The sequence below is a fragment of the Crinia signifera genome, chromosome 6 (genome assembly GCF_055691185.1).
Source record: "Crinia signifera chromosome 6, ASM5569118v1, whole genome shotgun sequence".
Classification (NCBI taxonomy): domain Eukaryota; kingdom Metazoa; phylum Chordata; class Amphibia; order Anura; family Myobatrachidae; genus Crinia; species Crinia signifera.
Window position 1 is genome coordinate 255,295,564 of NC_139222.1, and position 26,695 is coordinate 255,322,258.

The 26,695-nt window shown below is 46.6% G+C and overlaps 2 protein-coding genes across 2 annotated transcripts in view; both read right to left on the reverse strand.

Moving 5' to 3' along the window:
* The window catches only part of LOC146009230 (alpha-2-macroglobulin-like), a 240,847-nt gene that overhangs the window by 146,795 nt on the left and 67,357 nt on the right, over positions 1-26,695 (reverse strand). The window contains exons 10-12 of the mRNA XM_083149392.1: positions 17,450-17,556; positions 13,182-13,343; positions 10,175-10,387 (exon numbers count right to left, since the gene is read on the reverse strand). Coding sequence (XP_083005518.1) covers positions 10,175-10,387; positions 13,182-13,343; positions 17,450-17,556 — 482 coding nt within the window. The remainder of the gene's footprint in view (positions 1-10,174; positions 10,388-13,181; positions 13,344-17,449; positions 17,557-26,695) is intronic.
* Positions 17,564-22,620, reverse strand: LOC146009237 (uncharacterized). Its single transcript, XM_083149399.1, has 3 exons — positions 21,328-22,620; positions 20,746-20,820; positions 17,564-20,619 (listed from the first exon to the last, which is right to left on the reverse strand). Exons 1-3 carry the CDS (start codon positions 21,683-21,685, stop codon positions 19,925-19,927), a joined length of 1,128 nt encoding a protein of 375 aa, XP_083005525.1. The 5' UTR covers positions 21,686-22,620; the 3' UTR covers positions 17,564-19,924.

Genomic DNA, 26,695 nt, shown 5'->3' on the forward strand with positions numbered 1-26,695 from the left:
CATCTTTACGAAACTCGATCTGAGGGGTGCATACAATCTCATCCGCATACGAGAGGGCGACGAGTGGAAGACGGCGTTTAATACCAGAGACGGCCACTATGAGTACCTTGTCATGCCCTTTGGGCTCAGCAATGCCCCAGCCGTGTTCCAGCACTACGTCAATGAGATTTTTCGGGACATTCTGTATCGTCATGTAGTTGTATATCTCGATGACATTTTGATCTACGCCAATAACATCACTGAACATCGTTATTGGGTCAAAGAGGTTCTGTCCCGGCTGCGAGCTAATCATCTCTACTGTAAACTGGAGAAGTGTGTCTTCGAGGTGAAGTCTATACCCTTCCTAGGGTACATTGTCTCCAGTTCTGGTCTTCAAATGGATCCAGGAAAACTGCAGGCCATCCAAGATTGGCCAATTCCCTCTTCGCTGAAAGGTATTCAACGTTTCCTGGGTTTTGCCAATTATTACAGAAAATTCATTCGTAACTTCTCTTCTATTGTGGCTCCCATCACTGCCTTGACTAAAAAGGGGTCTAATCCAGCGAAGTGGCCGGCAGAAGCCATCAAAGCCTTCCATCTGTTGAAACAGAGGTTCACTTCCGCTCCTGTTTTAAGACAACCTGATACCACCTTGCCCTTTATTCTCGAGGTTGATGCCTCCTCCGTGGGTGTCGTGGCAGTCCTCTCGCAGAAAGCGCCCGATGGTCGTCTTCATCCCTGTGGGTTCTACTCCCGTAAGTTCCTGCCTGCAGAGCGTAACTATGCCATCGGCGATCAAGAGCTCCTCGCCATCAAGTTGGCATTAGAAGAATGGAGATATCTTCTAGAGGGCGCTGTTCATGAGATCACAATTATCACAGACCACAAGAATCTTCTGTATCTCAAGTCTGCTCAATGTTTAAATCCCCGTCAAGCCAGATGGACACTTTTCTTTTCCAGGTTCCGTTTCAAGCTGTCGTTCTGTCCAGGGACACAAAACCGAAAAGCTGATGCCCTTTCCCGCTCATGGGAGCAAGAAAGTGAGTCTAAGTCCACACATCAACACTTTATTATTGATCCAGTGGCATTCTCCGCAACGAGAGTTTCAAATCTCACGCCCCCTACAGGGAAAAGATATGTAAAGCCAGCTCTAAGAAAGAAGTTGCTCTGTTGGGCGCATTCTTCAAAATTCGCTGGCCATGCAGGCATTCAGAAAACTTACGAGTTTATCACCAGGTCCTACTGGTGCCCGTCCCTCAAACAGGATGTACAGGACTTTGTTTCCTCTTGTGCTAAATGTGCTCAGCACAAGACCAGTCGTCAGTCTCCTCCTGGGCAATTGATGCCACTGTCAGTGCCACATCGTCCTTGGACACATATCTCTATGGACTTTGTAACTGATCTTCCAGAGTCTGACAAGTTCACCACCATCTGGGTGATTGTTGACCGGTTCACCAAGATGGCTCACTTCGTTCCCCTCACTGGTCTTCCGTCAGCTTCCAAGCTGTCCCAGCTCTTCATCAAAGAGATATTCAAGCTTCATGGGCTGCCTCTTGAAATCATCTCCGATAGAGGAGTCCAATTCGTAGCCAAGTTCTGGCGAAGCCTGTGCTCCCTGCTTCAAATCAAGTTAAAGTTTTCCACAGCCTACCACCCTCAAACCAATGGCCAAACGGAGAGGGTGAATCAGGACCTTGAAGCATTTCTCCACACATATGTCTCTTCTTCCCAAGATGACTGGGCTCAACTCCTTCCATGGGCAGAGTTCTGCCATAACAACCAATATCATTCTTCATCAAATGTCACCCCATTCCTTGCCAATTATGGGTTTCATCCTCGAGTTCCTGACTTCACTCTGCAACCTGTGTCCTCTGTTCCAGCGGTCGACACGACCATCCGGCAATTCGTCAAATCCTGGAAGCTCATTCGTTCTTCACTTCTGAAGGCTTCAAGCAGGTACAAAAAATTTGCCGACAGGAAATGCAGAGCTGTGCCAGCCCTCCGTCCAGGAGATCGTGTCTGGTTGTCAACTAAGAATCTTCGATTGAGAGTGCCATCGATGAAGTTCGCTCCCCGATATATTGGTCCTTTCCCAGTTGAGCGAGTCGTCAATCCAGTAGCTTACAAGCTCAAGTTGCCGCCCTATTTGAAAGTGCCAGCTACATTCCACATTTCGCTGCTCAAGCCGCTGGTCTTGAATCGCTTTCATTCCAAGCTCCCCAAGGCTCCTAAGGTTTGCACCCAGCGTGGAACAGAATATGAGGTCAGTAAGATCTTGGACTCTCGCATCCGATATGGTCGTCTGCAATATCTAATCGATTGGAAGGGCTACGGCCCCGAAGAGCGATCATGGACCAATGCCATCGATGTCCATGCTCCCAGACTCATCCGGGCGTTCCACTCCAAGTTTCCCCGCAAGCCTAAAAGGTGTCCTGGGGCCACCCTTAAAGGGGGGGTGCTGTCACGATCCGAGCTGTCAGACAGACTTTCCTACCGGCTAAGTGCCTCCGCAGGTTCAGCTTGCGGTCCAGACGTCATCTCTGCCAGCTTCCTGTCTCCCAGTGATAGTCCCCAGTGCACGGCAATCCACCTGTCCGCCGCCATTGCTCCCAGTATCCAGCATGGTGTGCACAAACACACTTTCCCGCCATAGCAGACATGGGGGCTGCCATGTTCTTTCCAGTCACATGTCTGTGCTGTCCAATCCTGTTGGTTCTGATCTCCCTGTCATACTTCCTCGGCCAATCCTGGCCACCCAGTGGGGATAAGTATGCTGGGAGCTCTCAGAACCATTGCTAGTGCTTCAGTTGTCTCCAGTGTATGGTCAGCTGTCCTTGTCTCCGTGCAAGTGTATTTATCTGCTGGTGTTGTCTTCCATGCTGCAGTGTGTTCCAGGTTGTTCCATCTCCTGTGAAGTCCAGGTTATTCCACCGCCTGTGATCCTGCCTCTCAGCCCAGCGACCAAGCCTAGCTCCGGGACTCTGGTCCTTACGATGCTCCAGCATCATCCACCATCGATGTTTAATCGCTAGTCCGATATTCCGGATCTCCTGCTTCCGTCCGTCATTCCGGACCCACAGTCATCTCCCGTCCGTCATTCCGGACCCACAGTCATCTTCCATATCCGATACCCGGATCCGATGTTCCCACATCATCATCGATAGTCCGATATTCTGGATTTCCAAGCCAAGCTTCCGTCCGTCATTCCGGACCCACAGTTAAGCTCAAGTCTTCCGTCCGTCATTCCGGACCCACAGTCTCCACATCCGATGTTCCACCATCGATACCATTCATCATATCTGTAAAGTATTGCAATCTGCATGAACTGTCATTACTCCTGCATACTTTACTGTCTGTCATTATTACAACCATCTGCAAATAAACTCCGGTTGTATTTTACCTCTGACTGCTTATTGGCTCTGGGTGCACTGTCGCGCAGTCTATGCGCAAGGGTCCTCTCCAACCTCCCCGGTTCAGGTACCGGTCCAGGTCCCCACCAGAGGTCTCAGTCTTGTCGACTAAGCCCCCTGGTGTGACACAGATTCACTCTGCTTCAACTCCTCGTTCAAATTCTCCAACTGCTTTTGCAAAAGGCCTATCACGGGAATGACCTGACTCAAGCTGGCAGTGTCAGAACTAACTTCGCGTGTAGCAACCTCGAAGGGCTTCAGGATCTTGCACAACACAGAAATGATTCTCCACTGAGCTTGACTCAGGTGCATTCCCATTCCTCTCCCTATGTCAAAGGTCGAGGTGTAGCTTTGGATGGCCTTTTGCTGCTCCTCCATCTGCTGAAGCATATAGAGGGTGAAATTCCACCTCATGACCACCTCTTGCTTCAAATTAGCATTTCTTGCAAGTGTTTCAATCTCCTGAAACAAATTTTCCGGGCAACTGCCAACATCTCTTAAACACCCCTGTCATTTTTCAAGAAATGTTGCACCACCAAATGAATTGTGTGAGCAAAACATGGGACATGTTGGAATTTGCCCAGATGTAATGCTCTCACAATATTGGTGGCATTGTCGGATACCACAAATCCCGAGGAGAGTCCAAGTGGGGTAAGCCATTGCGCAATGACTTCCCGTAGTTTTTCTAGGAGGTTTTCAGCTGTATGCCTTTTACTGAAACCGGTGATACACAGAGTAGCCTGCATCTGAATGACAATGGGAAATGATGTTGCTGCTGTTGGTGCTGCTGCTGAAGGCAATACATCTACCCAGTGGGCAGTCAGTCATGTAGTCTTTAGTTTGCCCTGTTCCGCTTGTCCACATCCGTGGTTAAGTGGACTGTCGGTACAGCGGCATTTTTTAGGACACTAAAATGGACTTAAATGTCCGTGTAAAGTCTGGGTATTGCCTTCCTGGAGAAGTGGAACCTAGATGGAATTTGGTACCGGGGACACAGGACCTCAAGCAACTGGGCAAAACCACAGAATTAATTGCGGATACTGGATGCACGTCTAATACCAACATAGTTGTTAAGGCGTCAGTAATACGCTGTGTAATGGGGTGACTGCTGGCATACTTCATCCCCCTTGCAAAAGATTGTTTTACAGTCAGTTGCTTGGTTAACTGATCAGGACTACCATTCTTGGTCCCCTTCCTGGAATCAGCACCAGCAGCAGCAGAAGCAACAGGTCTAGCTCTTAAGGGTGCTTCTGAGGAATCCAGGATAGGAGAGGATTCAGTCAGGCTCATGACATTGGGTGCAGGACTACTTGCCAATCCGATAATCGCTGAGGATGTGGATGATGCAGGTGTTTTAGGAGATTGCAGGCCCTTGGATCTAACAGAGAAAGGGGAGCAGGATGGTGACGCTGGGCAGGCTGCTACATGTTTCTTCACAGTTTCTTTTGACAAAAACTTCTGATGGATGTGCTGCAAGTGACATAACAGTGAGGAGGTCCCAAGGTGCTGCACATCCCTACCTCTACTTACAATAGCTTTGCAAATGCTACACACGACTTTACAGTTGTTGTCCGGATAGAAATAATTCCATACATACAAGGTGGATTTTTTTTGTCTTTTACCCTGGCATGAGAATGGGCTTTTTCATACCCCGGACAACAACTGTCTCCGTCGGTGCCTTTAAACAAACAACATCATCCTCAACATCGTCATCATCCACATCCTTCTGTGTGCCAGCTACACCAACAGAATCCAAATCCTCATCCAATTCCTCAGAAGCATCCTCAAAAACCAGGTTAGCATCTTGACTGGGGATGCTCTTCTACTCACTTGCAGAGGGCACGCAAATGGTGGAATGAACCTCCTCTTCAAATACAGTATTTGAAAGGTCCGGCTCACATATGGCATCTGCGGACACACTTCGACTCTCCTCTGGGATTTGTGACATTTGTGAACTCGCCTTTGTCTTCTTAACAAGTTTCCTTTGTTTGATTGTACTACCAGAATGGCTACCATCATTCTGAGACGCTGTACCATCAGTCAGAAACAAAGGCCAAGGCCTTAGCCTTTCCTTCCCACTGCGTGTGGTGAATGGCATATTGCCAATTTTATGTTTCTCTGTAGGTAACTTTACCTGTTTGGATTTTTTATGGACCATTGTAAAATGATATTTCTGCTTTGATTTACATGGCCTCTAGGCCTTTGACCATCGGCCTTGTCATGACTGGTGGTAGTAGCTTCAGCACTTCTATCAGGTTGCTGATCTCCCACTATTTCCTCCTCCATCATCCTCCAAAAATGTGTTTTTATTTTATTTATTACTTTTATTTATTTTTCTTACTTTACACTGGACACAGCCTGTCACACTGGACACAGCCCTGGACACTGCCCATCACCCTGGACACAGCCCCTGGACAATGGACACAGCCTCTGGACACCGTGTCTGGACACAGCTCCTGTACACTGGACACAGCCGTCACACTGGACACCACCCCTGGACACAGCCCATCACACTGGACCCTGGACACAGCCTCTGGACACCGCCCCTGGACACAGCTACTGTACACTGGACACTGGACACCACCCCTGGACACAGCCTGTCACACTGGACACAGCCTCTGTACACACCGCCCCGGGACACAGCTCCTCTACACTGGACACAGTCCGTCACACTGGACCCTGGACACAGCCTGTCACCCTGGACACAGCCCCTGTACACTGGACATTGCCCCCTGGACACAGCCCCTGGACACTGGAAAAAGCCTCTGGACACCGCGTCTGGACACAGCTCCTGTACACTGGACACAGCCATCACACTGGACACAGCCCATCACACTGGACACAGCCTCTGGACACCGCGTCTGGACACAGCTCCTGTACACTGCACACAGCCGTCACACTGGACACCACCCCTGGAACAGCCTGTCACACTGGACACAGCCTCTGGACACCGCCCCTGGACACAGCTCCTGTACACTGGACACAGTCGTCACACTGGACACAGCCTGTCACCCTGGACACAGCCCCTGTACACTGAACACTGCCCCCTGGACACAGACACTGGACACAGCCCCTGGACACAGCCCCTGTCACACTGGACACAGCCCCTGTCACACTGGCCAATGCACCCTGTACACAGCCCCTTTACACTGGACACAGCCCCTGTATACAGCCCCTGTACACTGGACACAACCCCTGTACACTGGACACAGCCCTTCACACTGGACACAGGCCCTGTCCCACTGGACGCAGTCACTGATGGACACAGCCCCTGTCACACTGTACACAACCCCTGTACACTGGACACAAGCCCTGTCACACTGAACACAGCCGCTGTACAGCCCCTTGTACACTGGCCACTGCAGCCCCTGTACACTGGACTTGTGTACAGCAGCCCCTGCAGACCCTAATCAAGTGAGCAGCAGCAAACAAAATAATATATTATTAACTTAAGTAACTTAGATATAGCACAGTACACAGCACAGAGAACAACCTCTTCCCTCTCCTATGCTGGAGTAAAGATGGCGGGGCGCGCGTGTGTTTTATATAGAATCCAGATCCCGCGAGAATCCGACAGCACGATGATGACGTTTTGCCTTGTTTTCGGTCTGGAATTAAGCAGGAACTCATGAGTCAGCTCGGATCCCGCCTCGGATCGCAATGTTCGGGTGGGTTCGGATATCAGAAATCCGGACCCGCTCATCTCTAACATACATACATACATACATACATACATACATACATACATACATACATAAGCAGTCAGGCTCCCCTGCCCCTCATGCCGGCACCCCCACCCCAAGGCCACTGTGACAGGTAAATTACGAGTGCCTCTGGAAACACCATGACTCCCCTACACTCTCTCACCGGTCTAGGTGACTTCTCCTGACCCTCATTCCCCGCTGTCCAGCTTGGATCACCGGTGCACCCAGCCCTGACAGTCAGCCTCTGCCGCCATCTTGCTCCGGTAACGTGACATCACTGGTGGGCGGGGCAGCGAGGTGGCTGCTGGCAAGGTCTGAGGCTGAGGGGTGGCGGAAGTGTTAAGGCGAGCCTAAGTCGCCCGTGCTGCCGCCTTGCCTCGGCTTAATGTTACTGCGTAAACCTGCGCATGCGCAGTGACATGCTTCCTGGGATTTGTTATGATGGTACGGGGTACTGGCGCAATATGTTATAGCGGTACGCCGTACCATCCTGTACCGCCACACTTTCACCCCTGATAACACCACACTGCAGCATTTGGAGTAGCTAGCATGTTGGTGTCCCTTCTTCTGAGGGAGACATACATGTGAAGCATGCTGTCACGGACCCACCGGTCGCCTACTCTGATACGTCAGTCTGAGCAGCTCCGGCAATGACTGGGGTTCACTTTGGACACTCGGGTCCTTTCTTTGAGGTACACTGCCACCAGCCAAAACCTGATTTTAGCGCTTGAAACTGCGCAAGGGGCGGCTTGGCTCCCACCTGACCACACAATGCAATATAAAAATGGTAACACGCTCTCCGTGGACTTACAGGATCTTAAGAACACAGTACCAGAACTGAGAATTATATGATTTATTCCTAGAAATACTACAGAGCTTTAGTGAAAAAATGGTTACAAGATAGTATAATGATTTAAAAGCACACACAAGATAAATGCAATTTCAGAAATAAAAAGGAAATGACAGAACCGTATCTTACACGTAAATACAAATTCTGGCGTGGGGGGTCTCCACAAGATACAAGTGGTCACTTCTAGCTGGATGCTGCGCCCCAAGAAGTACAACTTTCTATTCAAAGGTACAGAGGTTTTATCTGCAGCCTCCCTCATCCCTCCCACCCTTGGGATTTTTAACCCTTCTCTTGCTGACCACTAGGGAATGTCCATAGATATAGGATCTTTCCCATGAAGAATCCGTCCCTGCTTTGAAGTAGATTTTACACATTCCTCAAGTGATAAGAGGTAATTTAGTGGAGGGTCAGAGCCCCTTTGGCCTGTTGGCCGGACACTATTGCTCCCCCCCCCCCCCCCCCCCCAATGTGGTTTGAGGGGTTTCCAATCTTATCTGACATATCTAACTTCAGAGGATTTCTAAAGATGGTCAAACTGAGGGAATACAGACCTCAAACTCCCAGGGTCACCTACAGTTTACACACATAATACAAGACATGTCCTGATTCCAAACATAATAGTCACAGGAGACATAACTTTACAACAATATCGGACAGACATTGATCTCGCATAATAATAATAACGGGAGGCATACTTTAATTTGATCGATCACCTGATCTGATCGTTACACATGCACATCCCATACATTCAGGACCTCCCTTGTGATGCTTGGGCCAGTATCCCATGCCTGTGCTTGGGTCAGTATCACAACAGACTACTGCTATGTGCTGAGCTCCAGGGGATCTGCAGAAAGAACACTGCCACTGAGTAGGAGCAGTCTGCTGTCACTCCTTACATGATGTACAGCTTCTGCTGCTGCACTGCTATAAGCGGCTAGCAGTAGTGGTCAGGTAAGAATTGTTACTTGGTGGGTGGATTGCATTAATTGCTCCACCCACTCACGACAAATTGTGGGTGGAGTGGTGCATGGTGCCCTGTTTTTCCCTAGTTTTTTCAACATTTTTATTGCAAAGGGACTTGTGCACACCTCATTGAATTTGGCCACAACTCCATTACCCAAGCCCGTCCTTGCTCTTGACAGCCCTATCTATGGGTGCTGCTTTTTTGCAGAATGTACTAAGCTCTGGAATGCAATGCATTTTGGAAATTTGCCACTTTTATCTGTGAGCTACTTTCTGCAAGAGTTACTGCGAGATATAGTAAAGGAGACAGCAGGTCCCGGAGTTCCTCTGGGAGTTCAACCCCCCACACAGACACAAATAACATAATCTGGACAGAGACCAAGCCAACTACTGGGGGGAAATTTACTAATTAATAATCATTTTTGGGTGCGATCAGTGGTGGCTCCTGAGGTTGGGCTGCAGCAAAGTCAAAAATTCAAATACTCTAGGGAAGAAACACCAACTGCCAGTGAGTCAGTTTGGAATGGCAGTTGGTGGCAGTTGGTGTGCCTCTCCTATTTGAATTTTGTGCTGCAGCCCCTCCTCTGGAGCCTCTCCTGAGGGTGATCCATTCCTGCGTTGTTATATTATTGTATACTTTCTAATAAAACACATTGTTGCCATTTGTGATTGTGCCCTATTTTAAGCTAATTCTTATATTAAAAACCCTACTTTAACAAAAATTCAGTACCAACATTACAGGTATATGCTGGTGATGTAAAAATTAAATGTTAACATATATAAATATATATATATATATATATATATATATATATATATATATATATATATATATATATATATATATATATAAATATAACATATTAAAAGCCCAAACTTTGACAATGTTCTGTTTTAACTGGTTTATTACTATGCACCTATTTATGCCACACTCCTGCTTTAGCTCCACCCACAGTATTCACAGCACCTTTCCCCCTAGGGGGAGGGGGGGGGGGGATGTCCTGTCTATTTTGTCAGTCCTGGGCCCCACAATTTATGATGGCAGCCCTGGTCCTTAGTAAATTTGAGATTAGCTAAAATGCATTTTTTTGGCATAAAAAGAGAAAGCTAAATCGATCCAAACGACCTTTAGTAAATGTACCATTAGTGTGTTGGTTGGACTGTAGAAGGAATCCAACAAGAAACGAATGAAAACAAGAATTCATTATATGAAATCTCCAATTGCTCCCTAGTAAGGGTAGGAATTAGCATTGTGTAAGAACACTCACCATGTAGAAGAACGTGACATGATCAGATTTAGGATCCCGGCTCTTGATATCGTATTCTACAGTCACTGACAGATCGGAGTCACAAGGAATTTTCTCTGAATTTGTTTCTATATTCAGAAAACTGTGACTCTCAGAGTATAAGGAGACCAGATACATTTGTGCCAGGTGCTGCCTATGGAAGTCCTCATCATCCTCATGTGATCCAATCTTTGCCTGAGGACAAAGCACATAAGAGGAGTGAAACCACCTGTAAATTTGTGCAATAAGTTAAAAATACTACAATTTAAATGACACTTTTTGCAATATAAATTCTTGCTTACATTAATCAGCTCTTTTAAGGGACAACATGCTGGAGACATTGGAGCAGTGGCGGTTTTTTTCCTATGGGCTGCAGTGCTGCAGTCCCCCTGGTAAATTCCATCACTGTTCCTTGCCTAATGGGCCCCATACATCAGCAATCACAATTTATGGATTTTCAGATATTGGGATATTTTGGCCAGATAAATGGATTTTACAATCTATCCGACTTTGCCCACACATTACAGATTTATTTCAGTGATCGGCAGATTTTTCCTATCTAAAAATTGCATCTTCATATCTGGAAATTGCCCCAATCGATTGTCATTTCAGCTGTTCATAATGTAAATAGATGAAGAAAACGAATTGGGAATGCCCACACATCTAAAAAAGATCTGCAGATAATACCAGATTATTAAACATGTTTAAAAACCTGATTAAGCAATCGATTGGCGATTGTGATTGGGATTGCCAAAAGGGGGAGCCCACACATCTAAAATTAATTGTGGCAATCATCTCCATATCTGAAAATTGTCACAATTAATTGCTGATGTATGGGGCCCTTAAATAGATGAAGAAGAAGAATTGGGAATGCCCACACATATAAAAAAGATCTGCAGATAATACCAGATTATTAAGCATGTTTAAAAACCTGATTAAGCAATCGATTGGCGATTTTGATTGGGATTGCCAAAAGGGGGAGCCTACACATCTAAAATTAATTGTGGCAATCATCTCCATATCTGAAAATTGTCACAATTAATTGTTGATGTATGGGGCCCTTAAGTGAACCCAAATGCAGGCTGTGAGACTGCACGGGCTTCACTGTGACTGGCAGTGACTTCCTATTGGAAATCTGACCGGTTTACCAAGGCAGTCCCATTGGAATGTGTTCCCTTTCTCTGAGACGCCTCTTCACGGGTTGCTGATCATCAGCCCATAAAAACTGGGTTCCGCGCATGCACAGTACATGGACAATACTGTACGTGCATTAGACCCGGAATATGCCTCTTGGGGCTGCTGCAAAAACATCCCAAGTAGGCTGGGGGCCGGCACATTGTGCAGTACCGAAGAAGCTACTGCTCATGCGTCGGCCCTGTGGCGGTGACCGGGACCGATGACTTGAACAGGGACCCTGGGACAGTGATTGGCGGCAGCGGAGATGGGGCCTGCATTGTAGAAGCCCCCTCCTCCGCAGAGGTAAGAGCCGCCGCTGTATTAGAGGTTGTTCAGACCTCATCGCTGGGATGCAATTTTACAGGCCGGATGATTATCTAATGGACGTGCATACGGATTGTAGCATGCATGCCCGAGGCCATTGATCGATAAAATCCAGCGTCTTTTTAATCGCTGGATTTTCGCAAGGAAACTGATGTTTGTAGGTGGATCAGGAACAAATGCAGACTTGCCCAAGCATTTTCAGGGAGGGGAGCTTTGGTCCTGATCAGCCTGATTCTATCGAACTGGCCGAGTAGGTCCTGGGTTAGACAGAGACTGTCAAAATCATTAGATGGTGAGTGAGATATTTGCAGTTGATCGCACACCTGTGAGATATTCACAAGCCTTTTACAGGCTTACATGGGGCGGGATATAACTCTGGCGGGGAGGTGGCTATCTGATCATATGACGGCTATCTGATCCAATTAGCAAAGTCTCATAACTTCATTTATCCAAAAATAATCTCAATGTCACCACAAAGTGCCAGCCATTTGTTCATTCCATAATGGATCCCGCATACAGTACGTCCACATGTCTGTGACCATATCTCCAACTTCTTCTTTAATGAGCAGCAGGAGAAACTGTGCCAGAAGTGCGGGTGCTTTCAAAAAGGGGCAGAGCCTTGTGTAGAAGGGCATGGCCTCATACTGAGGGGGTGTGGTTTAGCGCCATGCCCCATTTTCTACACTTACATGATATAGTCCAAATCGAATAGAAGTGAAGGGGTGTACACACGCTTCGATTTTGAAAGGTTTTTGATTCTATTTTGCCTATAGAAGCAAAATTGAATCGAAATCGAATGGTTTTTAAGATGCTTTTGATCTGTATTCGATTCAATGCGCGCTTCCGTTTTCTCTATATCGAAAAGAAAAATAGACTGTGCAGGCAAGGAAATATCGAATTTGATACAGTAAATCGAATGTGTACACTGTACCTTGAATGTAAATCGAATTCGATATCGAAATCGATATCTAATGCAAAAGTACAGATCTAATGCCAAATTGAATGCAAAGATCTAATGCCAATTCTAATGGAAAATCGAATCGGACATTGAATCTAAAGCAAATTGAAGCGTGTGCACACACCTTTAGTCTGAATTGCACCTGTACAGCCGCATTCAATGCAGATGCGATCCCGATGCGCAGTCCTGTGCAGGCAAGTCTATTTCTGCCTGTTTGAAAGGACCATGAGATGCGGCCGAAAATCGGCGAGCTCCGGCCGTTCTCGGCAGAACGTGCCCGACTGTTTGTGAAGTTGGGCACGTTCTGCTGAGATCCCTGCTCAATGCAATCATACTTTGGGGTTACACTCTAAGGGGGTATTCAATTTTCACTGCTATTGTATTCAATTGTGGACATTTTCTTCCCTTTTCTTGGGCCAAAAAGGCGTGGGTGCAAACCGAAAAAGTGGTGAAAATACTAAAAGGACTATTTCCTTATGTACATGAATAAAATAGGAAAATGCAATAGCACCATGTTGTAGAGTAACTTACTGTTAATAATAGAGTGTTGTCCCATTTAGAAGTGTTGAGTTTGCCATGAGCAATTCCATTGTTGTCAGTCACCAGACTTGCAGCCTTTTCACTATCTCCTTCCATATATATGGATATGGCTTTATTTGCTATGGGTTGTTCTTTCTCATCAACAACACGCACCTGGTGATGATAAGTGCAGACTGAAACCTTTATATAATGAAAGTAACTGTATATATTCAGTAATAGAATGATCACAGGGGCAAATGCAGGATTTCCGGAGGAGGGTTTACAAATGTTTGAGTTTAGATTGACTGTCACCAGTCCATGAAGATGCATAATTAGCATATACTGTAATCAGCTGTAGTCTGTCCCAAACAAAGGGGCAGATGTTTTAATCCTGGTGAAGTGATAAAGTGGTGATATTGGACCAGCCAATCCTCTACTAACTGTCATTTTTTAAACACAGCTGATAGGCTGGTGAGTTATCACCTTTCCCTTTATCACTTTACTGGGCTTAATACATCTGCCACTATGTGCCATAATACAATAAGTCAGACTTATGAAGGCCCAATGATCATGGGAGCCACTTAACCGATTCTCTGTCTGGTGGAATGATTGAGCACTCAGATCCACAGACACACGCACAGCTGACTTGGTAATGTGCTGCAACTGGGCATGGGCAGAAGATTCATTCTGCCCTTTATATTGTATGTATTGGTCGATGTGGGGTCTTGGCGTTTCCGGGCAACTGGAAACCCCCATTGCAATTACCTATGGATGTGCATGCATCACATGGTTCCTATTAGAAGATATACGGTTCCTATCACAAGAATCTTTTCAAACATCTCCTCAAGGAAAGCTGCTTCTTTGCCATAGAAAATATGGAGGTGTAATTGGTCCCATGTGTACGATAAGACACAACTGATAACTCTGGAAGGGAAAATGGCCCTGCACCAATGCACAGCATTGCAAGAAATCTCCAAAACTCCAATTGCTTTCTCTTGCAGGCGGTTACACTGCATACGTTCTCCCTCCTCACACACAGCATGCTTGGTCCCTCCCTGCACACAGCATGCTTGGTCCCTCCCTGCACACAGCATGCTTGGTCCCTCCCTGCACACAGCATGCTTGGTCCCTCCCTGCACACAGCATGCTTGGTTCCTACCTGCACACAGCATCCTTGCTCCCTGCCTGCCCACAGCATCCTTGCTCCCTCCCTGCACACAGCACGCTTGGTCCCTCCCCGCACACAGCATGCTTGGTCCCTACCCGCACACAGCACGATTGATCCCTCCCCGCACACAGCACGCTTGGTCCCTCCCCGCACACAGCACGCTTGGTCCCTCCCCGCACACAGCACGCTTGGTCCCTCCCCGCACACAGCACGTTTGGTCCCTCCCCGCACACAGCACACTTGGTCCCTCCCCGCATACAGCACGCTTGGTCCCTCCCTGCACACAGAATGCTTGGTCCCTTCCTGCACACAGCATGATTAGTCCCTCCCTGTGGGGCGATTGCAAATTGTTTCAATCGCATTGCAGCAATGCAAATAATTTTCAGAACTGTGAAGCACTCGCATAGATAGGGACAGCACTACAGAAGGTGTTAGCTGCACAGGAGAAAGCCGGCTCACCCCGCTGTCAGTGTGGGTGAGCTGGCTCTGCAGTAGAGAGACCAGTGCTGGACCCTGGGTCGGTAAGTATGTTGTTGTAAAAGTGAGGTGTGTGGTTGTGTGTGTAATAAAGTTATACTTTTCTGTGTGTGTGTTTTATTTTAACATTCTTTTTACAGGTGGACTACAAGTCCCAGTGGGCCCATTAATGCCTCACATGCTGGGACTTGTGATTTAACCCTATCAGGCCGGCGTCCACTGGCCATGGATGCCGGTGACCATCCCGGGCTTCAGCCTTGGACGGGTGAAGCCTGGGGTGGGGACCCCTTTATTGGGGGGTCCTAACTCCTCCAGGTACCCCGTCCAAGGCTGACCCACCACGGTGCTCATGTTTCGGCCAGGGACCTTATGTTAAAAGCGTCCCCCGGCTGTGGCATGACACAGCGGGCTGTTGGAGCCCGGTGCTGGTTTCAAAATACGGGGGACCACCAGATTTTTTGTCCCCTGTATTTTGGAACCAGGACCGGTCCAAGAGTCCGGGGCTGGTTTCAGAAATTCGGGGGATCCTTACACTTTTCCCCCCCTGTATTTTTAGAACCAGGTCCGGTTTAATGAACCCGGGGCTGGTTATGCTTAGGAGGGGGGACCTCTCGGCATTTTTTCTTTAACACAAATTCGCAAATTTCCTCAAATTCGCACATTTTCATGCCTAAAATTCTCCCATTATCGCACTTTATTGTACTTTTTTACCCGGAAAACACATCTCAATAAATATGCGAATTCACGCCAAAAAATGCAATTTTAAAAAGTGCGATAATGGGCGAATTTGAAAATGACTAAAAATCGCATTCTATTGAATGTCACCCGTAGTTTCATTCACTGCCAGCATATGGCAGTGTTTTGGTGACACACGGATACTAGATTTATATAGATGATAAGATGATATGAAGGAGTAGGTTCAAACCAAATCCTTGCAAAGCAGGCTCCAATGAGAGACCAGGACAGAATGATGGATTAACCAAATGTTACTTTTGGGCTATACTGTATATAGAATACTCAGACATTTGACAGTTTTGTGATGCCATCAATTCTAGTGCAAATTACACTGCATTTTTCTATTTGATTTTTAAAATTTCTAGTATCACCAGCAGAATTCTGGATTCTGCATTATCGTCTCCAAACAGTCCCCTCATGTCAATCACTTTGCAATTAAATCCCCACTGTGAGCAGCCTCACAAAGGTAAACTGGAGCATGTGCAGGGCATTTGTGGCGCAGGCCCAGTCAGCCAATAATCCCTCAATTGCGTAAACATCATCAATGTGAGTCAATCCCTCCATGGTGGATTCATCACATATATTCTACTATTTTTTGTAAATTAAAATCTAATAGATGACTCAGATGAACTCTTTGGTTGACATTTAATAGGATGCAATTTTTTTCGTATTTTCCGAAATCGCACATTATCACACTTTTTAAAATCGCATTTTTTGCTGGGAATGCACATATTTAATGAGATGTGAATTCTGGCCAAAAAAAGTGCGATAAAGTGCAATTTTTAGTCATGAAAATGTGCAATTTTTAGTCATGAAAATGTGCAATTTTTAGTCATTAAAATGTGCGAATTTGAGGACATGTGCAATTTTGTGTTAAAATATGTTTTTAAAAAATGACGTGGGGTACCCCATCCTGAGCATAACCAGCCCCAGGCTCATTGAGCCGGACCTGGCTCCAAAAATACAAGGGGACAAAAAGCGTAGGGTTCCCCCATATTTCTGAAACCAGACCCTGACTCTTGGACCAGTCCTGGTTCCAAAAATATGGGGGACAAAAAAACTGAGGGTCCCCCGTATTTTGAAACCACCCAGGGCTCCAACAACCCGTGGTATCATGCCACAGCTAGAGGACACTTTTTATCTAAGGTTCCCCAGCTGTATCATGGAAAACCAGGTGCCCCGTCCCGGGCTGACCAGCCATGGTGAGCATGATACGGCCGGGGAACTTATGTACAATATATCCCCCAGCTGTGGCATGACACCATTGGCTGTTGGAACCCATTGTTGGTTCCAAAATACGGGGGACCCCTAGCTTTTTTGTCCCCTGTATTTTTTGAACCAGGACTGGTCCAATAGTCTGGGGCTGGTTTTTAGAAAGATGGGGGATCCCTGCGTTTTTTTGTCCCTCGTATTTTGGAACCAGGTCCAGCTCAATGAGTCTGGGGCTGGTTATGCTCAGGTGGGGGGACCCCATGCCAATTTTTTTTTTTTTAATTTAAGCTTTACACATATTTTAACATAGAACCATGCACAGATCTCTATGATCTGTGCATGGTTCTATCAAATTCGCCCATCACAACCCGGTCTGCTTGTGTGGTGATTTTTAGTAATGTTTTCCCAAATTCGCATCAACATCTGGATGCGAGTTCCGGCATTACTAGAAATAGTCACTTCAGAATGTGCGAATTTGTGGCAAAAATGTGTGGATTTTGTCGCATTTTGCAACTCATTAACTATGCGATTTCAGAAAAAGTGAGAAAACAGACTTTTCTTTGCAAAAATATTGTCCAAAAAAAATAAATTTGCATCCTATTAAATGTCACCATTTGTATTTATAGCTTATTAATTTAGTGCAGAAAAAGATAAATTTACCTCCACATGTCACTGAAAATGTAATTACCTTGACGTGGAATGGAGCACCTGTAGTGTAATACTTTTCAGAATCCACAAATGTAATGGTTTTGAATTTGCTGATAGAGAGTTCTTCTGAGTCTGTCTCAGTGTGACCTATAGGAAGACAATTACTGTGTTATTAGACATTTAGGGTGACATTTATTAGAGATCGTTGTTGGGTTTTTGGCGATTTATATCGCAAAAACGGCCGTTTTTTTTTTTCAAAATCGACTACTTAATGGGTGGCGATTTGTGGCATAAATTGCACTTTTTGCCGCTAATTCGCACTTTCTGAAGTGCCGATTTACAACATCGCATCCAGATGTTTTCCCATTGAAAAAGATACAAATAGCTAATTTAATGTCTGCCGCATTTGGAAATCGACAGCAAAATGCGATTTTTGCCCCCCCAAAAAAACATGCCAAGTCCAGGGTGGCGGTTTGCAAAAAATCGCCACCGTTTGAGCGTAGAGACGGTTAAATACCTCACAGGTGACCCACATAGCACTTACTAACTCCCCTACATATACTCCCACATGATTATGGACACCTGTGAGGCTGTTTGAGATGGACATTTTGCACAGTTGACTGGAGGTGCTAGTGTGTGAGCTGGGGTGTTTGGAGGAGCTACGCAGGAGGGATGCTGCTGCTGCCCACCAGATCCAGGTACCCCGACCACTCCGTGCTTCTCGGCGGTACCGTGCTAGGGTGTACCTGGACTCCCTCTCTGATCAACAGGTGGTGGACATGTTTAGGTTGAACCGACAGAACCTGTTGAACTTATATGAGCAGGTGAGAGATGATTTGGACCCTTGTAGGGGGGCCAACTATGCAGTGTCTGGGCTGCAGAAATTAATGTGCGCCCTCCACTTGTTTGCCACAGGCTCCACTCAGTCTGTGAGCTCATGGGCCTTGGGGGTGTCACAAGCCACTTTCTCTAAACATTTTTCTCAAGTGTTAAATGCATTAAAGAAGCTGTGGCGCACATATATCACATTCCCACGTTGTGAGTCCGAGTGGCAGGACCTGAAGGTGGCATTCTATCGGCTCTCAGCATTTCCAAATGTGCTGGGAGCCATAGACTGCACCCACATTGAGATTCGGGCCCCGCACGTGAGGGAGCATGTCTATGTTAATCGCAGGGGCAGACATTCCCTCAATGTGCAGGTGGTCTGCGATGCCAACCTCAGAATTCTCAGTGTGGTTGCAGGCTACCCCGGGAACTGCCATGATGCCTATATCCTGCGGCACTCAGCTCTCTGGGACCGTTTCCACAACAACACCATGCCAGAGGGCTGGCTACTTGGTAAGTCACATAGCACTGTTTACATGATGTTTGCTTACCTATGTCTTTACCTTTAACATCCATGTGTGGAACCTTCTAATCAAGAGTCATTTCTGTTGTAATTGTTTATACCAGCCCAAACAATGTAGTATAGGCTGCTACTATTATGTACCAATTACCCACATGATATGTGACCACACAAATCCCTTTACATGTTAGGTGACTCAGGATATGGGTGTCATTCGTGGCTCATGACACCTCTGCGGAACCCACAAAGCCCTGCACAGCACCGCTACAATGCTGCACATATTGCAACCCGCAATGTAGTGGAACGCACCTTTGGGGTGCTGAAAAGCCGATTTCGGTGTTTGGACAGGTCAGCAGGTACACTGCTATACCACCCTGCCAAAGTGGTTTTGGTTGTCCAGGCTTGCTGCATGCTGCATATCATAGCTTTGGGTCAGCCAAATTATGTTGATGTGGCCCCTGCAGCAGTCGTGCAGGAAGCTCAAACTACTGATGTTGTAGTGCGAGGTACACGGAGGGGGGATGTGGTTCATACACGGATGATCCGGCAGCATTTCACAGGTAATTTGTGTGTGTACAATGATTAGTAATGGGGAACCTGTAACACACATACATTGGTAACATTACATTTTTCCCTGTCCATGTTAATTGCCCAGAAGCAGACCAACAATAATGGCCAACCCCTGCAAGCTACCCCACCACAGCATACTTTATGGCTGGCAACATGATAACACCTATAACAATGTCAAGTAAGTACTGTAGTTTTCTGTGTGTACAAATGTTGGCAACTACAAATTAACACAGGCTTAATGGATGGAGGTGACATGGATCATTGATCTCAGGTGCGTGAAATGTGGCGCCTACATACAGTATGCAATTCCCAATGCTTATCCCCTTCAAATGTGACTATTTTCTTAAAATCCCATTACTAATAAGCACACACAACCCAAAGTCCCGTGGCTGCTAAAATGTCACTAGTTGACAATACATAATAGAACAGTGTGGGTAATCTTTTGTAAAAAATGACAACAAGTTTGCTGGATGCAAATAATTTTTACTTGCAGAAACATTTAGCCATAGGCCATAGCATATGAAACATTTGCAGGAACAATCACTGCAACAGTGAATGAAAAAAAGAATAAACATGATACACATGTAAATGCAAAGAAGATTATTCATGTTTAAATACTGCCCGGGTATTCGCACCCTTACCAGTAGTGGCACCACCACCCCTAGTACGGACACTACGCCGTGGGGGAGTAGTGGGGGACCCACTCATGGGTGTGGAGGATACACTACTGCTTTGGGTAGATGTGGTTTGGTGCTGACCTAACAAAGTAGTTGCACTGAGGCTGATTTGCGTTTGTAGGGACATCAACGCAGTTGTTTGCCCATTAATTGCTTGGTTCTGTTTAACCATATTGGCATTTAGACCTCTAAAATTAGTAGTTTGACCCTGAATGGCTTGGCCAATTTCTGCTAAGCGTGTGTCTAATGTAGAGACAAGACGAATTTGTGTCCCTACATTAGCCCGCACACTTTGAGAAATTCGTCTCATTTGCAGTGCTATGTTCCGCACATACCCCTTCACCGTTTCTAGTTGGGTGGTCTGCACCTCCATAAAAGCGAGTTGTTTCCCCTTAAAAATATGGATGGATTGCGCCAACTCCTCCGCACTAGTGGGAGTGTTGGTGGCTGCAATGCTTGGGGGCTGCTGCCTATGTGACTGCGTATAGGGGGCCTCATTGACTGGGTGTGCTTGGTTTTGTGCAGGCTCCAACAATGTCACCGTCTCCAGTATGATTTCACTCATGTCGTCCATATTTTGCATGGGATCCGTTGGTTCAGGCATTGGTTGTGAAGGACCTACACATGAGAAAAGTTGGAATGGTTAGGTGTTGCTCATGCATTATGCATTGGCACAGGCTACTGTGGTGGGGACAGGCATGTGTGAATTGTGCAATGTGTGTGTGTAACATTATGATATCGCACCTGCAGACTGGACAGTGTGACCAATCGGATGTGGCTGATGTTGGTCAACAGCGGGCTGGGACTCCAGAGCTGGAGCTGTTTGAAAGAAGAAGACATTTTCTATTATTATAATTTGCACCTAACTGGCACTTTTCCAAATATGCAGATAAAAACTTTACCTCCATCAAACTTTTAGACCCTGATATGATTACATAAGGAATGTGAAGACTTTGAACTGAAGTGGTTATTTGAGTATTATGACTGTGAACGATATTTTTAATCCACTTGCAAATAACAGGAAAGATCAGCAGATTAGAAATGTAAAAGTGACTGTAAAGTGCTTTTCCAAATACCCAGAGGATTAATATGGATTAACAATCAAGTACACTGCAGGCCTACAGTGTTTAGGACTGCACACATTAATTGGATCTGTGGAACTACATAACCCAGCAAAATGCAGAGTCCATTATTTAGCAATGCAAGGTAGCAAAATGTGATTTTGCTGGGATATGTAGCAATCTTTTGGACACATAAAGCATAGCAGCATTATAGCATGCGCACATGAGATACCAAAATGTTACATTGACATGTGTGGACACTTACCAGTTGGCGGTGGAGTGGGGGGCCTGTCTGTGTCGGCAATGTGGATGCCGGGAAGCACCTCTGGTGGGATGATTCGGCGTAGCAGCCTCTCATAGGCCTTAAAGCGGACCTCCTGCCTAGGGCCACCTCCTGTGCGACAGGCCTCTTTCTTCTCCAGGGCAAGCTTGGCTTTGAGGAGGCGCTTGATGTCATTGTATCGCTTTTTGACGTTGCGCACACTCCTCTTGTGTGTGCTAACTGCATTTACCACGGAGGTGATACTGTCCCACATCCCCTTCTTCCTTGCCACACTTGTGCGATGATGGTGAGGACCAAGTAGGCGGTCATACAGGGGCAGGAGTGCACGCACCAGGGCCATATTCTCCTCATATGAGAACCTGACTTTCCTCCCACTAGCTGTACGAGCTGCATCATCCTCCTCCACATTTCCAGCCTCACCCTATTCCTCCTCCTCCTCCTGTCCTGGTTCTTCCCCCAGCACCTCGAAGTCAGCTTCCTCTGCCTCCTGCACAGGCCAGTCCACCTCAGAGAAATCCCCCTCTTGCAGTTCCTCCTCTGTGTGCCTGGCACTCTGTTCCTCCTGTGAGGACACTTGGCTTGTGCCTGCTTCCTCCTCATCCTCCATAGCCACCTGCTCAGCTTCCACCATGTGGCCTCTCCCTGGTGCAGCTCTTGGTTGGAGCATGCTGGCTCTCCCTGTCCTGCCTCTGGCAGTGCTGGCTCTCACTCCCCTACCTCTCCCAGTGGTTGGGGTGTTGGGGCCCAAGCTGGCTGTCCCTCTGCCTCCTCTGCACCTTACAAAACCTCCTCCTCTCCTCTCCATCTCGAACGCCTTACTCCCTTTCAAAGGATAAAATGGCGTCTGCGCCCCTTTATATAGGGGGTGTGATGCGTATTGCAAGGGACTAAGGTGGGCCAATAGGTTAGCATGTTGTATGGGCTGATCAGGTGTATTGGTGTAAATCGCATTCCGGTTGGCCGCAAATAAGCACATGACCTAACCCGGAAATCGCACTTTTATGGCGTATTACTTAGACTCAATTCGCACCTTATCGCCATCTATCGCCATGTATCGCACTTTTCAGGCGGCTTTGCGCCAGCCATTCAATACGCGATTTCTGGGAAAAAATGCGATATAAAAAAATGGCGATACACGGCGATTTGAGTTTAAATCGCATTTTGACAAAAACGGTAAACACAATAAATCTCGCCCTTAGGGTGAGATTTAATAGAATGAGAGAATAAGAAAGTAAGAGATTTGGTGAGAAATCTCCAGTTTTTTAAAACGGCAATCATTTATACTGCAAAACCAGTTTGATTTTGAAGTATAAATGATTGCCGCTTTAAAAAAAAACTGGAAATTTCTCACCAAATCTCTCACATTCTGAATCTCTCATCCCATTAAATCTCACCCTTATTGACGCATATCATGAAGATATGCCCATACACACTAGGAGATTTTCATTTCAAAAGACTTTGCCAAAATCTCTGAAAGATCTTTCTATCACCAAAGCAAAGTACACACTGAGCTATTTTCCTTAAAGAGCAAGATATTTTCAGGAGACAAAAGAATTTTCTGAAAATCTTTAATTTTAAAAAGATATTTACATAATGTGCTAGGTTTGAGCAGGGGTATGAGCAGGGGCCCTTTAATTTCAGTGCATTTCTGTTCTTGGGGCCTGATTCAGAATTAATCGCTAGGCTGTGCATATTCGGAGCCCAGCGATCAGGTAAGGCCGCCCAGCCCCTTGCCGCCATAATATTCATTGGTGGGCAGTGGCTGTGGTGGTGCATACATTGCCGGCCTGCACCAGCAATGTATGCATTTCCACTATACCATAATATACAATGGTGAGCTGTGAAGTGATAACGCATACATTGTTGACCTGCAGCAGCAATGTATGCATTATTGCCATATTATACATTGGCGGGTGGGCAGTGGCTGCAGTAACGCTTACATTGCCGGCCTGCGCCAAAAATATATGTGTGGCATTTCTGCCATTATATAAATTGGTGGGCAGTGGTGCCTATATATTTATTTATATATATATATATATATATATATATATATATATATATATATATATATATATATATATATATATATATATAAAAGAAGAAGAAAGTTTCAGAGGGCGCTGAAGGATTGTTGAACAACTGTATTTAAGGGGTATTTAATACATAAAATATAAAATGACATAAAAATTGCCCTTTGGGCAAATAAGGCAAGTACAATCCACATATACTTTTTCGGAATATGTTAATATAACAGTATCTTTAGCAAATGGTCAACAAGTGTTAATCGGTCGATGTAGAGAGACCAACACGTTTCGTCATTACCATGACTTCATCAGGGGCAATGATAAACCGTTTGAATTAATTAGTTTTTATCCGTAGTGTAAATCCAATGTAGTATAAATAAAGAGCAGTCCGGTGTCAGAATGTAAATATACATAGAGGGATTATCCGCTGATGAAATTCCTTCAGGGGATAAGATATATGCTCAGATGACCTGGAGATTTATGACCTTTAACACCACCAACTATAGTACAGTATATTGATTGAAGTGAAAGGTGTGTGCAGCCTGGGTCCATGCCTCACATTGGTGGCAGTGGTCTCACTTTAAAGATTGCTTTTATTATTATTTCTTCCCATCTTTTTTTTTTAGCAGCAGTGGAGCTTCAGCTGGGGACCTGGAGCTGTTGCGTGCAGGGGGAAGGGGGGTGGCCAGACCGATTTGGGAGCAGGCGGCTGGAAGGACTTGCGGGTGCCCAGACTGACGGGTGGACTGACTGATGGGTGGAGTGAGCGGGTGGCCGGAAGTGTATCTTCTTCTCCTTGCTCCGTTTCCATGCAACGTGTTGATATGGAGCAGGGGCAGGGGGAGGGAGCAGGGGAAGGCAGCGGGGTGGTATGCGGGCTGAAAGCGGATGATATTTCAGCCCGCTGCATACACACAGTGATGATGGATAAAAAAGCATCATCGATAGACATGCTGGTAAAACCAGCCGACGAGGGACCTCACTAGCGATGAAGCGGGAGTGTGCATCATCGCTAGTCGGCAATCTCTGGGGCATACACACTAGGCAATGTTCAGCTGAAAATCGCTCAAAACGGCTAAAATGAGCGATTTTCAACTGAAAATCATCTAGTGTGTGTGGGCTTTACGTTTACACAATTGTTCCTAAAATGATCACTGATTTGTCAGAGAATTGGCCAAATCCAACATGTTAAGAATCCCTGAATAACCAGTTTGATACTTGTGTAGTTTCAGTTACGTAGTCAGCGAAGCGTCCCTGTCAGAATGAGCGTAATGTTCCCGGGCCAGCGTAGTTAAAAGTAGCGTAGTGTTTCCGCGAGCATCCCAGTCAGAATCAGCGTAGTGTAGGATTCCTGCGGCCGCTTAACGTAGCCAGCGCCCCTGTCAGAATCAACGTAGCGTACTGTACCCGCGGCCAGCGTAGTCAGTCAGCAGTACGCAGTACATTCTGCGTAGTCAGTCAGCAGTATACATTGTGTCAGTTATGGCTGCCGACAAATTAACTATTTTTAACCTGCCGCAGACGGAGGAGGAGTCGTGAATTTCTTGCAGCTTCACCACTTTCTCGCTGAGACCAAGACGTGTCCTAATGGCCATACAATGCGACTGAATGTGAAGGAGCGGATGTGGCACTGCCACATAAGAAGCTGCGGCAAAAAGGTTAGCGTCCGGGCCGCACAGTGGTTCCGTGGATGCCATCTCACGTTCATGACACTTATACGCTTGTGTTTTGTTGGGCGGAGGAGCTAACCAGCATCACGTTCTGTGAGCATCATCTGTCCATTTCTAAAAAAAAACACAGTGCAGTATAACAACATTATGGGGGAGGCCTGCACCGTGGACCTAATGTTGCAGCCCCAACGCTGAATTGGCGGTCCAGGGAAAATAGTTGAGGTGGATGAGAGCCTCTTTGTACAGAGGAAAAGTCATGTGGGACGCATGCTGCCTCAACAGTGGTTGTTCGGAGGCATTTTCAGAGACACCGGTGAGTGCTTCATAACACCTGCTGAAAGATGTGATGCCAGCACCCTGATGGCCACCATCAACAAATTCATCAAACTGGGGACGACTATATACTCGGATTGCTGGCGTGCATATAACAACGAGCAGCTGGAGCAGGCAGGGTACCACCATGCACGCGTGAACCATCGCTACAATTTTGTTGATTCGGACACTGGGGTTCACACCCAAAACATTGAACACCTTTGGGGATCGTGTAAGTGGCGTAACAAACGTCAAAGGGGCACTGCGCGCCAGAATCTGGACTCCTACCTACAGGAATTTATTTGGCGAAAGACTGTGGCACAGAAAACGCGTTCCAGCGAATACTTTATGCCTTAACTCTGCTCCCACAGGCTGAGAAATTTGACGACACAGAAGCAGACACAACTGCATCCACTTCTGCTGCAGTTTCTGTCAATGCAGATTCCGAAGAATAACTGTTTCATTTTTTTCTTTCATCTTAATAATTTCGATATTATTTTACTTTGTTAAATTGCGTTCTTCATATGATTATTATTAACTAAAAACCAGTTACCAGTTAACACGTTAATGTCGTCATTACTGTCTCAGATGTATGATATGGCAGGTGTGAATGTGTTCCTGAAACACCCACACTATCCACGCCAGCCCGAAGCTTGACGAGATCAGAGTGCCCCGTGAAGGGACGCGTTCCGCGTCCTCCCGACCTTTTCATACCCCCACTATCCACGTCGGCGTGGATAGTGTGGCGAGCGCAGCATGTAATCCGCGTCCCGCGTCCTTCGGGCTCGGTGGCTCACTTCGCTTGCCACACTTTATAAAATCAACTCCACGCCAACGTGGATAGTGGGGGTATGAAAAGGTCTGGAGGACGCGTAACGCATCCCGAGCGGGGCTCGCTGTGCTCGCCACGCTTCGGGCTGGCGTGGATAGTGTGGGATTCAAATGGAGGCATTTGCCAGTATGTAACATGGAGCACTGGCAAATGCCTCCTTTATTGTGCATGAGACGCATTTGCGTCCGCACCCCCTCTTTGTGCAGGAGAGACATGTGCTACCAAACCCCTAACCCTGTCGGTAGGGTTGCTGTACCCTGTGCAATAGTTACTCAGACGCAGAAGTGTATCAGATGCTCCTGCGTCTCAGACGCTCCTGCGTCTCAGACAGATGGAGCACCTCTCCGCCAGCATCCGCATGATCCCCTCTCCGCTGGGGGCACTCAATAGGCTTGCCAGGGACACCGGGAACAGAAATGCAGTTCCCGGCAACAGTACGGTGAGTAGCTGCCTCACAGGGAGACTACGCTGACTACGCGGGTTGCCGCGGAGTCACTACGCTAGCTACGCTA